Below are 15,413 nucleotides of genomic sequence, written 5' to 3'. Positions count from 1 at the left end.
TCAAGATTTAGCTGTCTGTTTGTTAGTGTTGTCAATGCTAACATTGTCCATCTACCGAGCTCCACTCCTCCTTAATCGGGTAAATGACATGGGTGCAGCGGTGGCGAAATGTTAACTCCCTAACCTGGTATGTAGGAGGTAGTGGGTTCGATCCCGACCCCGATGCTTGTATATTTGGAGTGGTTGTCGATTTTTTTCTGCACATTAAGAAATGTGCATTTAGAGGATTTGGCTGCTATAAATTTTCGCCTCTGAAGAAAGCTATATTACTCAGTGGAGCCTTGCCTGGTAATAGTCGTAGTATTATTTATATTGCCCCTCATACATCCCTCGTTGCACCTCGTGATGCATGTCCCAGTGTTTTTACAACATCTTGAGATGTGGTTGCATTTAGATGCTTTTTAAATCAAAATGGCAATTGATGTTTTTATTCTAGTAGCATATTAACGATATCTTGTTAAAAAATAATACTCAACAGGAGCGAGGGCCATACAAGGGTTTCCATCGTTCATCTCCAACCTTTGCCAAATTTGGAAAATTACACCTCAAACGCCTTAATTGGGAAACATAGCAATCATTGACCCCTACTGCAAAAGCTTAGTAGGACCCTCCCTCTTGAAACTCAGGGATACTTTCCTGGGTAAACAAGTGGAATAATAATATTAATGAAAAAGTAACAATGAAAAAATACCATGTGTATACTGTATTGGGAGAGTGACAATTTCGATTAGCACGGTTGGCTGCGTACTGTACAAAAGAAGTTCAACATACGTACGTACTCACCGAGCCGCGTCGCGTGCCTCTGCCAGGGAACGGGCCGCTACTCGGTTTACGTGGCAAACTACGCGAAGGACGGCGTGGGCCCACACGCTGTCATCGAGATGGACGAGGCGGCCAGCGACGTCGCTCGAGGGATTGTCATCCTTTCTGAAGTGGCCAAGGAGGCCGGAGTCAACAAGTTCACAGGTATATCAACTCATCTCCGTTTGGTCACATTGTCGCAGCTATCCAGTGTTACCTATGTAATATCGTTGAGAACTCTTGGACGCTGGGGTTGAGGCACACGTATTTATTCCGCGATAGTTGTCACAACTGCGGACATACAACACTGGAGGGGGTATCGGCCCCCTCACCCGGCTAGCTGGGAACACACTTGCTAGCCCTATCTGACCTACCTCCTAGTCCTCCACTAACGGGCTAGAGGAGGCTGTCTGGCCCGACACTGGTAAGTCGGGCTACGGTACCCGGAGTCCCAGAGCACTAGCTCTGGTTCTCGGGACCACGCCGCTGGCTCGGTCCTGCGCGGCCCTGATAAGGGCGGCGACCCAGGGGAGTCCAGGGCTCTAGCTAGACGATCTTCGGTCTTCACTGGTTTAGCTTTAACATTGTTCCCCGAGCTCTCCGGCTCATCCCCTTTTATACCAAAACCCCCCGCTGAGGGGTGGGGCCCTGGGGGATCACAACTCCGGGCCAGCCCCCCGGGCTGCCCGGTGTGGACGTCGTTGAGAGCACCTCCCCGTGCACTCACGAAGCCCCGCCCACTGTGTTTGTTTCCCGTGTGATCCTATGTATACAGCCCCTCCGTAACACCCCTACATCACCCCCCCCTGTACAGCTCGCAGCCGTCCCGGCTGCAACAACGACAATAAAAGTTTATTTACCCCTCGACCCCGCGTGTGCCTCACAATTTTTTTCAACCATAACGCGAACGAGAACAACAACAAGAACCAGAAAAGCAAGAAGGGAAAATAACCCGACGCACCCCCCCCGAATAAATACGAATTTCGTAAAACCAACGTATATACAATTTGCAGGGAACCCCAGCACACACACAACACACAGTGAACACAACATACGTACAATCCAATGTGCCAGGAACACACCACCGACGCAGCACACAGTGAACATAACATGTGAAAAATTTTTTTTTTTCTTTTTGGGCATCACAAGAGTCTGCGCATTCTTGCGCGTCCTTGCAGCAGGCCCGTTACACGGGGCAACCCCGGATGGCGGGCCGTCGGGTGGCAACTGTCCATTTCCGAGTGAGTCTCTTCTCGATGTCGCGAGACCCTCGGCATCCCCCGTAGGGGTTGTCGGGCGTGAGCCCGTCATTCCTGGTGCACCTGGTGGCGGGACAGCCGGCAACACGTCAGGCGAGAGCAGCGGAGACGGACCCTTTGAGTCGGTCGACCCCCCACATGTTTGGCCACGCGTGTGTGGAGTGGGACTGCGTACCGCAACGAAGGGTTTCAATCTGGAGGGGTGCACAAACCACCGGCGCTTCCCCCATTTGATGCGTACGCACTGAGGCCGCAAAACCTCAACCACCTCGACAGGGCCCCGCCACGGCCGCACCAGTTTAGAGGAGGTCGCGAGTGGTACCTGGGGACAGTGCAGCCATGCCTTGTCCCCCGGCTTCCACTGTAGCACGTGCGCGCGACCCAGTCTGAGCCGCTCATTAGCTTGCTGACGGAGGTCGGAATTTTGCATGGCAGCATCCCGTGCCTCTGTTAATTTAGCAAGGTTAAATTTAACATGGTCGGCCAATTTAGTTTTACCCTGCGGCGCGGGGATCTGCAGCTGGGCCCGAACAGGTGGGTCAGGTTCGCGGCCATACATGAGGAAGAAGGGGGAAAATCCCGTTGCCGCATGGGGGGCCAATCTGTATGCTGCCAGGACCCCTTGAATTTGCAGGTCCCAATCGGTCTGTGAGTCCGAAACCTGCTGTGACAACATGGACGTGATGGTTCGGTGCAGACGCTCGACCATCCCGTCAGTTTGCAGGTGATAGGGAGAGGTACGAATTTTTTTCGTGCCCAGGAACTCACAGACTTGTTGGAGCAGTTTGCCGGAAAAAAATTTGCCCTGGTCGGTCAGCAGCCGCTCCGGAGCACCTTTGTCCAGGACGTATCCCTGGACAAAGGCCTCCACGATGGCTGCTGCCGACTGGTTGGCCAGGGGCCAGGCCATAGGCCAGCGCGTAAAGTACTCCACCCCGGTCAACAAATATCTATTGCCCCTGGGGGTGGCGGGGAATGGGCCCAGAATATCCAGCGCGACAAGTTTGTTGACTCTGGAGACTTTGATAGACTGCAAAGGCGGGTTAGACTCCCGTGCTGGTGGTTTCCGTTGCGCACACCGAGGGCATGACCCCAACAGATCTGCAACATCCCTTGTCATGCCCGGCCAAAAAAAATCAAGCTGGAGCAAGGCGAGGGTCTTTTGGGTCCCCAGGTGGAGGAGGCGCTCATGAGCGGCCCACACCACCTTACCCCGTAACCCAGAAGGGACCACCAGCCGGTGTCGATGGGATTTCATATCCCAATGCATCAGCAGACCCGTGACCATTTCCCATGCGTCGGCATCACCCCTCCCCCGCCCAGCATCCCTGACGCGACGACGCAACGCGAGGAGGGAGGTATCCTCCATCTGTAGGCGCCCCCATTCAGTGACAGGCAACCCCAACAGGGAATCTGTTCCCTGTTGTGCGATCGAATTCGTTATCGACGCTGCGTCGTCGGTGGCCGCCAAGACCGGAACAGGTATTTTACCCGGATGCCTGCAACGACCCAACCCCAGGAGGCATGCGCATTCGGGGGTGGTTGGCATGCGCGACAGAGCGTCCGCATTGGTGTGGCGAACGCCCTTACGGTACGTGGTTTCAAAATCAAAGTCCTGGAGAACCTCCAACCATCGAGACAATTGTCCCGATGGTTGTTGAACTCGCAGGGCGTACTGTAGTGCCGCATGATCTGTACGGACGGTGAAACGCTGACCGTACATATATGGGCGGTACTGTTGGATGAAATAGACAATTGCCAACAGTTCCCGACGGGTGACACAATATCTTTGCTCCGCTGGAGACAACACCCGACTACCGTACGCGACTACCCGTTCTACGCCGTCAACCACCTGGGAAAGCACGCCCCCAATACCCGTGTTGCTCGCATCGGTGTCGAGCACAAAGGGTTTAGAAAAATCGGGGTAAACCAAGGGAGGAGCTTTGACCAGAGCGTCCCGAAGGGAGCAGAAAGCAGCCTCCTCCGCCTGTCCCCAATGAAAGCGGACCCCCTTTGACGTCAAAGCGTGTAGGGGCTTCGCAATTGTCGCAAAATCCGCGACAAAGCGTCGGTAATACGACGCAAATCCAATGAAACTCCTTACCTCTCCCACAGAGGTGGGAGTCGGCCAGGAGCTGACGCACTGCGTTTTGGCGGGATCGGTAGCAATACCTGAGCGTCAAACGATGTGTCCCAAATAACGCACAGATTCGCGTAACAGATGACATTTTTGGGGTTTAAATTTCAAATTAGCAGCCCGCATTTTGAGGAAAACTGCCCGCAACCTCTGGAGATGCTCGTCAAATGTTCTGCTAAAGACGATAACGTCATCCAAATAAATTAAGCACGAGTCCCATTGCAATCCAGCCAAAACCAATTCCATCAATCGCTGGAAAGTTGCCGGCGCCGAGTGGAGTCCCATCGGCAACCGGTTGAATTGGAAAAGGCCGTGCGGTGTACGGAATGCAGTTTTAGGCTTAGAATCATCGTCCAGAGGAAGCTGCCAGAATCCCGAAAGCAAATCCAATGTGGAGAAGAATCGCGCTCCCGCCAAGGCGTCCAGCGATTCGTCAATCCGTGGGAGCGGGTATGCGTCGGCAACAGAAATTTTGTTGAGGCGGCGAAAATCGACGCGAAACTGCAACAAGCCATCCTGTTTCTTAACCAGGACGATCGGCGCTCCCCACGGGCTGGTAGAGGGAGAAATGATGTCGGCGGCTAGCATGTCATCAAAAGCCGATTTGACATGGTCGTTTTCGGCAGGACTTAACCGAAAAAGATTTTAGCGTATTGGCGCGCTGTCACCTGTATCAATATGGTGACGCAGCAGATGGGTACAGCCCAAATCGAATTTGTTCTGACTGAAAACGTCGGAAAATTCACGCAGCAGTGTCCTAAGCTTTTGACGCTCTAAATCCGACAGGTCCGTCGATCCCGCACAAAGCGCCTCGAGCCACCCTTCATCGGTGTCCGAATGTGGATGCGGCAGAGGGACAGTGCCTACGTGATTCGCGACAGGTTCCTCACAGGGCACCGGCGTTGCGTGAGCAAGCACGGTCCCTTGAGGAACCACCACCGTCTGCGACCCCACATTGAGGACCGCGATGAAAGGGTCCCCGTCCCCTTTGACGATGGTCTGGGCCGGAATTAAATGAGGTCCGCTAACCCCGGCCCTGGATGGCCCCAGCAGAATTCCCTGGTCCCCAATGCCTTTAGTGAAGGGCCGACGAAGTTTGAGAGGCACCAACATTTGTGCCCCCGGCGGTACGCGAACCGTTTTAACGACGAACGCCGGTACCGTCGCGAACGCCGTCCGAGCCGCAGTGGGGGACGGCAGAAACGCCATGCGTCGGCCCGACGGGAGCTCAATGCAGCCCTGGTCTATTAAAATACGAATCAGCATTTTGCCCAAGAAGTCCGTCCCCAGCAGGCACGGAACCGCCAGCGAGGAGGAAACAAAAATCGGGCCGGACAATTTGATATCACCGATACAAATTTGTGCTCGAATCTGTCCAATGATGCCAAGTGAGCCCCCGTTAGCAGCATAGAATGGAACGTTAACCGGCAGTAAAGGACGGCTCTGGACAGGGAGAATATTGTAAATTAGTTCCGAAATGATGGTCGCCGATGCTCCTGTATCGACCAGGATGCGCACCTCAACCCCGTCAATGTGCCCCACCACGGCTGACGACCCCGACGATGCAGCCACAACGCGATGGGCCAACACGGACCACTGCCTGGGTTCGATCTGAGTCCCCATAGTGGTGCGTGTTGGCGCGACGGTGCGCAATGTCGGCCCCCCGTTCGTTGCGGTGTGCGAGTGTGTGACGGGTGTGTGCGTGGGCCAAACATGAGGGGTGCCGTGACTCGCCGGGTTATGTTGATGGAGCTTGGGAGGAGGGCCGGCGTCCTGTCGAGGCGTCGTCCCGCGCTGCAGAGGAGAGCGGCACCCCGAGGCGACATGGCCCCGGATGCCGCAGTTGTAACAGCGCGGGAGTGCAGGCGGCGATGACGGATGGTCGGAGCAGCTCGATCCATCCCGGCCCGCCCGTACTCCCGCCCTCTGCTGCAGTCGATGGTCGATGGCGCAAACTTCCTCTGCCGGGAGGGTGGCTGCAGCCACCGTACGCCCGGCCGCTGCCCTGCTGGCCTTCCGTCGCTGCGACAGTAGGTTGGCATGGAGGAGCCACGCAGCCTGGAGGGAACCCATTTCTGTGTCATCCTGTGCAACGACGGCGATGTCCAGGTCGTCCGCCAGCAGGAGGATCTTTTCCGTTACCATCGCGTCCACGCCTTCGTTGTCCATTCGTGGGAAGGCCGTCTTCGCCAGCGCCAGGAGACTCGTACGGTACGCCAGGGGCGACTCCTTTGCACCCCGCTGGCGATCATAAAAGAGCTGCCTGCATTCCGACGATGGTCCGTAGACCGCAGCCAGCAACTGCAGCGCCATCTGTAGCGTGGAGCGTTTGTCCTTCGGCGCCGATGTAAGAGCGGCGAGGGCGTCGCTGTCGAGGAGCGCCGGCAGCGCGCAGAGAGCCTCAGCATCCGTCCACTGCGCCATTTCCTGGTGTGCGAGGAAGCGCCGCTGGAAGCCGCCCCAGTCGCCCTCCTCACCCACAAACTCCTTGAGTGGAGGTAGCCGTTGGTGCAGCGCAGCGGCCGCCGTGGAAGCTCGCACTCCGCTGTTCCCGTCACTCGGCTGGGCTTCGGCGCGAACGACGGATGGCATCGCCGGTCGCACCAGTGGTGACGCTCTGTCCGCTGGTGATGACGCGGCAGCCACTGTGCGGCCGATGTCGGACCCGAGGTTCAGGCCGGCCACGCCCTCAGCAGCTGCTGCGGCGATGGCGGGAGATTGGAAGTTGGGCTCCGTTGAAATGGTGGGAAGGCGCACAGGTCGTCGGCTGTCCTCGCCCCGTGGCGGTCCACCAGCCCCCAGCCGTGTGATGTGTTCGAGCGTGGCGGCAGCAGCGTACAGCAGCTCCGCCAGTCTCGCGTGAGCCAGCCTCAGTCCTTCTGTTGCCAGCTCCCCTTCATCCCGATGCTGCGGTAAGGATGCGTCCGGCCCCGGCTGCTCGATGCCTTCTTCAGCCGTCTCGGGCTCCACAATTGCAGCGGTGTCCTCCGCCTCCGGTACCCCGGCTCGAGCTGTCCGGCGCGTGTCCATGTTCGTGGTCGTTCACTTCTGTCACCAGATGTAATATCATTGAGAACTCTTGGACGCTGGGGTTGAGGCACACGTATTTATTCCGCGATAGTTGTCACAACTGCGGACATACAACACTGGAGGGGGTATCGGCCCCCTCACCCGGCTAGCTGGGAACACACTTGCTAGCCCTATCTGACCTACCTCCTAGTCCTCCACTAACGGGCTAGAGGAGGCTGTCTGGCCCGACACTGGTAAGTCGGGCTACGGTACCCGGAGTCCCAGAGCACTAGCTCTGGTTCTCGGGACCACGCCGCTGGCTCGGTCCTGCGCGGCCCTGATAAGGGCGGCGACCCAGGGGAGTCCAGGGCTCTAGCTAGACGATCTTCGGTCTTCACTGGTTTAGCTTTAACATTGTTCCCCGAGCTCTCCGGCTCATCCCCTTTTATACCAAAACCCCCCGCTGAGGGGTGGGGCCCCGGGGGATCACAACTCCGGGCCAGCCCCCCAGGCTGCCCGGTGCGGACGTCGTTGAGAGCACCTCCCCGTGCACTCACGAAGCCCCGCCCACTGTGTTTGTTTCCCTGTGATCCTGTGTATACAGCCCCTCCGTAACACCCCTACACCTACTTAGAGCCGCCTGTCTCTTTATGTACCATGTTTTACTCGTGAGTGTGTGTACCAGAGGATTCTGATCAGAGACTGGGGACTTCACACTGTCCCCAACTCATGAACATCAACTCATTAACATCAACACACTGTTACCGGACCTCACAACTGACGGCACAATTAGACATCCATGCAGAGTCAACACGACCTCACTGCCTTGAGAATAACTCAAAGTCTAACAATAACCCAAAGCCTAACAATAACTCACAGCCTTGACTATAACTCACATTCTTTACCATAACTCGCAGGCTTACAATAACTCACAGTCTTGACAATAACACACCGCCTTCACAATAAATCACAGCTTTTACAATAACTCACAGTCTTGACAATAACACACATCCTTACAATAACTCACAGTTTACCATAACTCACAGCCTTCACAATAACACACGGCCTTGACAATGACTCACAGCTTCGACAATAACCCACAGCCTTGACACTAACCCATGGCCTTGACAGCTACTCACAACCTCAACAATAACCCACATCCTCACCAGAATCCCTCCCTCATCACAATGTAAAAGGCTGTCACAATACGTGCGGGAATTGGATGTGTTGAGCAAATGTAGCTCGTGCACACCGGGGCAACGTGGTGTGTGTGCTTGTTGATTTGTATGGAGATGGGTACGTGGTGTTTCAGAGATATTTTATCATTCACAGGACTAGATATTAACTGCCGATTTTTCCGTGGCTCGGTGGCGTTTTTGTTTTCAAATTTAATGAAAACTCAATTGTGTTTTGGGTTGCCCGATGATGGATATTATTACTTTCTTTTGTTAAATGAGTGAGAGACCAAACGTGAGGAATGAAATAATCGCCCATTGTATTACTTGTTTACCTACAACAATGTAAAGTTTGCAAACAAACAAAAAAGGCAAGTGTTTTTTTTAGTGTGACAGCGTAACATAATGGACCATTTATGAAGATGCAGTGCGTTTGAGTTCGTGTGTCTGACATGCGGCAGATGAAATATGCGCTCATGGGAGCTGGTTCTTGAATTATAATGTATGGTTCAAGTTTTACAATGCAAACCGTGCAAGTAACATCACACAAATTATTACATTATTAAGGAATTCATCTAGACCAGTGGCTCCTGGCCTATTTATTGCCTCTCGTGTACCCTCTATCAGACGTATCAACTGTCCACATACATCTACCAGCATATAGATTTTATTTATTTAATTCTTCGTAAAATTACTACAGTGCTTTTTAATTACATATCCACCTAATTAACACCTAAGACAGCTGTTTAACACTTAGTTTTTGTTGTTCATTAGTCAAGCAAAAGTAAAATCGGTGTGATAAACAAGAGATGAACATACTATGATGGAGCATGTGGATGAGTCCCAAGGGCATAAGTTTACCAAATGTCATCCACAGATAAGTGTGTAGCTTTTATAATGTTCTTCTAGTGTGCACACGCAGACCAGGACCGCTGGGTGACTCCCGTGGCCACCGTCGGTACAAAAAAACGTGTCTCACCTGCCCTCAAGAGATGGCACATATGTATGTAGACCACAAGTTGGAAAGCACTGGTCGAGACTCGCATTAGGTATTTACATCTATCGATTAAGTATATATAATTATATATTGCAGTACTGTATATTCTTCACTGGAGTTCAACAGTTGCTAAAAACAAAGAATGTAACTGGTATTGGCCAAAAACATCCAAATTATTAAATATTTCCAGCAAATGATCCAATTTAGATGACACATAACATAATCACTCCATACCGTGAAAACTTAGCAGTACTCTCCTGAAACAGTCTTGAGACTCAAGGAGACCTTTGTGGGTAAACACGCATAATCATAATCATAATATTAAAACCGAGTCCGAACAACAAATTCCTTCATCCATCTGATGTGTTTCCCTTCAATGTAGAAATCCATTTAAATTGATTAATTGATTCATTTATACATCACTACATGCCTGGGGGTCCACACTAGGCATGCAGTTCATACGTATTCATTGTTGGATATGTTTGGATAATCAGTCCGGAATCAAGCTAAACCATTTAAACTATAAACACATTTTTTAGTATCAGGTAAGGCCCACTGAGCTATATACAGTAAGGGGAAAAAAGAATTTGATCCCCTGCTGATTTTGTACGTTTGCCCACTGACAAAGAAATGATCAGTCTATAATTTTAATGGTAGGTTTATTTGAACGGTGAGAGACAGAATAACAACAACAAAATCCAGAAAAACGCATGTCAAAAATGTTATAAATTGATTTGAATTTTAATGAGGGAAATAAGTATTTGACCCTCTCAATCAGAAAGATTTCTGGCTCCCAGGTGTCTTTTATACAGGTAAGGAGCACACTCTTAAAGGCAGTGCTCCTAATCTCAGCTTGTTACCTGTGTAGGACTCGTACAAGGGTTGTCTTTCTCTTTCTTTATTTTCCTCTTAAGAGTCCACCTTCGCCGCGCCACCGCTCCGCGTCTCGGCGCGGCCTCGCTCCGCTCCGTGTCTCTCTGCTGCGCCACCGCTCCGCGTCTCTCCGTGCCCCCACTCCGCTCCGCGTCGCTCCGCGCCTCTCTACCTCACTATCGCTACGCTTGTCGTCTCTATGGTTTCTCCTACTCTGCATCCTTCCGATGCATGGCTACCCTGTCTGCTCACTGCGTTCTCGCTACCACTGTCTCTCCACGCTTTACTCTACTGACACTGTCTCTCTACGCTTTACTCTACTAACACTTGCTCTGCGACTCCCTGGGCACCGTTGCTGCAGCTCCATCCACGACGCCAACTTGTACAGGACTCCCTTCTCTCCGTTGCGCTCTGGCTTATATCCCCACACCAATTAATCTCCCTAATTATCTCTACCCCCCGCTTATCGCTCGCCCCCTGCCCCCCCGTGTCACGTGGCCTTGTTTTTGCCGCCGGAGCGACGCCAGCTAATGCCCAATTACCTTTCCAGCCAATCACTGGCCTGTGTCCTCCCGGCTACCCTGACACCTGTTTCAACCCTTAACGACCCACTTCGCCTAAAGTCACAACAACAACCATTACCTCACATCACCCCACTGTACTGTGCTTGCTCGCATAGCAACAGAGGCGGGGGATGCGTAGCGCGCTATACTCAAGCCCTACACCTGTATAAAAGACACCTGTTCACAGAAGCAATCAATCAATCAGATTCAAAACTCTCCACCATGGCCAAGACCAAAGAGCTCTCCAAGGATGTCAGGGACAAGATTGTAGACCTACACAAGGCTGGAATGGGCTACAAGACCATCGCCAACGAAAATGGTGAGAAGGTGACAACAGTTGGTGCGATTATTCACAAATGGAAGAAACACAAAAGAACTGTCAATCTCCCTCGGCCTGGGGCTCCATGCAGTTGGGACCATAGTCACCAAGAAAACAGTTGGTAACACACTACACCGTGAAGGACTTAAATCCTGCAGCGCCCGCAAGGTCCCCCTGCTCAAGAAAGCACATATACATGCCCGTCTGAAGTTTGCGAATGAACATCTGAATGATTCAGAGGGCAACTGGGTGAAAGTGTTGTGGTCAGATGAGACCAAAATGGAGCTCTTTGGCATCAACTCAACTCGCCGTGTTTGGAGGAGGAGGAATGCTGCCTATGACCCCAAGAACACCATCCCCACCGTCAAACATGGAGGTGGAAACATTATGCTTTGGGGGTGTTTTTTTGCTAAGGGGACAGGACAACTTCACCGCATCAAATGGACGATGGACGGGGCCATGTAACGTCAAATCTTGGGTGAGAACCTCCTTCCCTCAGCCAGGACATTGAAAATGGGTCATGGATGGGTATTCCAGCATGACAATGATGCAAAACACACGGCCAAGGCAACAAAGGAGTGGCTCAAGAAGAAGCACATTAAGATCCTGGAGTGGCCTAGCCAGTCTCCAGACCTTAATCCCATGGAAAATCTGTGGAGGGAGCTGAAGGTTCGAGTTGCCAAACGTCAGCCTCGAAACCTTAATGACTTGGAGAAGATCTGCAAAGAGGAGTGGGACAAAATCCCTCCTGAGATGTGTGCAAACCTGGTGGCCAACTACAAGAAACGTCTGACCTCTGCGATTGCCAACAAGGGTTTTGCCACCAAGTACTAAGTCATGTTTTGCATAGGGGTCAAATACTTATTTCCCTCATTAAAATGCAAATCAATTCATAACATTTTTGAAATGCGTTTTTCTGGATTTTGTTGTTATTCTGTCTCTCACTGTTCAAATAAACCTACCATTAAAATTATAGACTGATCATTTCTTTGTCAGTGGGCAAACGTACAAAATCAGCAGGGGATCAAATTCTTTTTTCCCCCACTGTATAGCTTTTTTTCAGAAGGGATTTGGCCACAAATGATAGTTCTCGAAGTGACTTATCATGTGGCAATTTACAGCAGCCAAATAGACTGAACGCATGTCTCTAAATGTGAAGGGAAAAACTGGAGGACCCAGAGAAAAATCCACGCGACCATGGGGAAAACATGCGAACTCCAATTATACAAGAATGAGAATTAGGATCGAACCCACCAACTCCTTGTATACCAGGCGAAGTAGTTAAAATCCCACCACTGTGGCACCCTGGACTCGATGCTCTCCTGTGTCACGGCTCTGGGTGAACAGTACCGACATTTGGAATAAAAGCATTCGTTCCACTTTTTTAGGCATCAACTTTACATTTCATTCTAAGAATGGCAGTACAAGTATTCGTTGGGTCTTTCGATAAAGTCATATAGATAGGTTGAAAGAAAATAACAAAAAAATATGATTTAGATAGGTTCAAAGAAAATAACTATTTTGTTTTTATTTGAACCTATCTACGTGACTTTACCGAAAGACCCAAAAATATTAATTCCTGCAGTCACGAAAGCTTTAAGTCAAAACAGTACAAGTTTTACACATTTATCACAGGGGTGAGGTGGACACTCCTCTTGGGAGTAAGTGTGACCCTGGTGGCTCAAAATAGAAACGTGAAACATTAAAAAAACGACGCTCGCCATTGAAGGTCTCATGTCCTGATGCATTCTTCTCCTGAAGGCGCCGGCGTGGGTGACAGGAAACCCTGCTGTGCTCTCGTAATCCAATGTACCCTGCACGTGTAATATGCAGCAGGCTCTGCTTATTTTGTAGTAGTAGTAGTAAAATAAATCTCTGTCTGAAATATTCAACAGTCCTGAGTTGAATTAAACTGAATTAATGTTATTGAGATTTGATTGCATTTTTCCAGGGTATGAACAGTGTTATTGGATTGCACCGATGCAACAATGGAAGCAAAGCACCAACAACCTTGGGGGCCTTCATTCAGCAGTGGATAGAGAATATTTCGTTCAACATTTAAAAAAAAAATCTTTGTTGTTGACAGGTGGCCGTGGAGTGACTGTTGGTCCAATCATGAACACCAACATCTCGGACATCTTCTGTGACAACGAGCACGGTCCCAACTTCCTGTTCAAGAACAATGGAGACGGAACGTTCACCGATGTGGCCACTGCAACAGGTACGAGCGATGGTCGGGCTAATCGCAGCAAAAGCCACTGTCACTAAATAGTGAATCATGACATTTAAAATAATTGTTATATCTGATATGAAATGGATTTTGTCATGTTTTCCAGGATTTATCAATTTTATTTAGAGTATGTACACAGCTCAGGCCCAACAATGAGCCACTGCTTCCTGAAATACATGTGCATTTTTAAACATTAAGGTTTCCACGTCTCCCACTTGAGCATTCTAGTTGTTTCAGCAGAGTATGGCAATAAGTTATAATTTAGTCTTTTCTTATAGGTACTGTGAGACTGTGGTGAATTTGAAATAGTTATGCACTGTCGTTGTATCCATTGTATAACATGCAGATATCTTAGAGTATTATGAACTAACAGTTTCATTTTAATTGCATTCAATTTAAATTCCGCAAATTATAGTTTCCAATTACTGCAATAACATTTTTCGAGAACAGTAATTAAAAATGCACAACATGGAATAGTGTCCCCGCCCCCTCACCTTCCCACAGCGTTGTGTACTAAATGCATTGTGGGAACTCGCCATGTCTTGAGGCACAAGGTTTGACTACATGGCAGTGTCTTATAATTGGTCGTTAGCAAATAAATGACGGGATTCATAATTAACATAATTATCATGCAGTGCTTCTATTCCAGTCGTTCTTTTCAGAACCACTTTTCAGGTGCCCTCTCCACTAAGCCAAGGTGGCGAGATGTTAACGACCTCGCCTGGTATACAAGAGGTCATGGGTTCGATCCTTACCTTGGCTCCTGTATATTTTGAGTTTGCATATTTCTCTCCCCATCGTCATGTGGATCTTTATCTGGTTCCTACGGATTTCCCCTCCAAATTTAGAAACATGCATTTAGAGTATTCGGCTGCAATGATTTTCCACGTGATAAGCCACTTCATTGAGCTATTACTTGTGGCCAGGTCACTTCTGAAAAAGAGCTATGCAGCTCAGTGGACCCTACCTCGTAAAATAAAAAAAATGGTTTAGTTTACTCTAAGCCACATTACTGTATTAACATCGTCATGATGAATGCTTGTTATTTTACTACGTCATGAGATGCCGTTGCATTCATATAATTTGCAAATCCAAAATTGTATTGTCTATGTATGATACGTGTGTTGAGAGAATGTCGAGTATTTATCGCAGTGTTAGGTACAGATAAGCAGAGCAATATTACAAGTAAAGTACTGGATAGTGTTGTTAGGTTCTGTGGTTTTTGTTGTAATCTATAACCGTGAGGTATGTAGTACAACACTGGTTAGCAGGTTCAAAATACGAACATGGTAGCCCCTTGTCTAAAGCTCACTGGGTCAAACATAAATGTCGCCGGAGGTGCTGTATTGTAAGTAGGCCGAGCATGAAACACACTGAAGCTTGCACCGATTGAACTTTTCATCGCCCAGAGAAATATATTGCTCACATGTACAAAAACTTTTCAATTAAACATTATTCATTAATATTACTAAAAGAGTTTGCACACGGACACCATAGATTTAAGATGTTTTTTAGGTTTTTTTATTTAATGAAGGAAACTATTGCCAAAAATGTACATTTAAAAGCAGCATTATGGATATGTATTTGCAGTTGTCTTTAATGTTTGCCTTTGTTAATTATCCGCTGTAAACACTCTGAAAAGCGAAGTGGCTTTCTGGCAAGGCATACATTGTGCTCACAAAGTCTTTGTGATGATGTGCTATTGGCTGAAATGTAAGAATGCTCACTTTTCATCTGCATGCAGAGGGATAAAGCTATCTCTTGGTCGTTCATTATTACACAAAGCTAATAATACAACCATCAAAGTCAAAATGTCAGCAAGATCAAAAAGTAGGTGCTGGTGCTCATCTGCTTTGGCTGCCCTGAGCCAGTGACAGCATAAATGCTGCATTCATGTGGTGGGTATGGTCTCTGCAAAGTAAAACCTCTGTTGATTACCCTCTCAGCGGTATTCGTTTCTAGTCACCCTCTAGGGATGATGTGGCTGAGGTGACCCCTCAACGCGACCTACAGGACCAATATTTTGATCGTGAATCGTGTACACACCACT

General features: G+C 49.6%; 1 protein-coding gene across 5 annotated transcripts in view; it reads left to right on the top strand.

Annotated features, from left to right (window-relative positions):
• CRTAC1 (cartilage acidic protein 1) overlaps positions 1-15,413 on the top strand; it is a 709,809-nt gene that overhangs the window by 211,766 nt on the left and 482,630 nt on the right. For all 5 annotated transcript variants that reach the window (XM_078855610.1, XM_078855612.1, XM_078855611.1 and 2 more), the window contains exons 5-6: positions 810-966; positions 13,220-13,354. In XM_078855610.1, coding sequence (XP_078711736.1) covers positions 810-966; positions 13,220-13,354 — 292 coding nt within the window. The remainder of the gene's footprint in view (positions 1-809; positions 967-13,219; positions 13,355-15,413) is intronic.

The sequence above is a fragment of the Lampetra fluviatilis genome, chromosome 4 (genome assembly GCF_964198595.1).
Source record: "Lampetra fluviatilis chromosome 4, kcLamFluv1.1, whole genome shotgun sequence".
Lineage (NCBI taxonomy): Eukaryota > Metazoa > Chordata > Hyperoartia > Petromyzontiformes > Petromyzontidae > Lampetra > Lampetra fluviatilis.
Note: the sequence above shows the minus strand (reverse complement) of the source record. Positions and strands in the feature narration are given on the sequence as shown.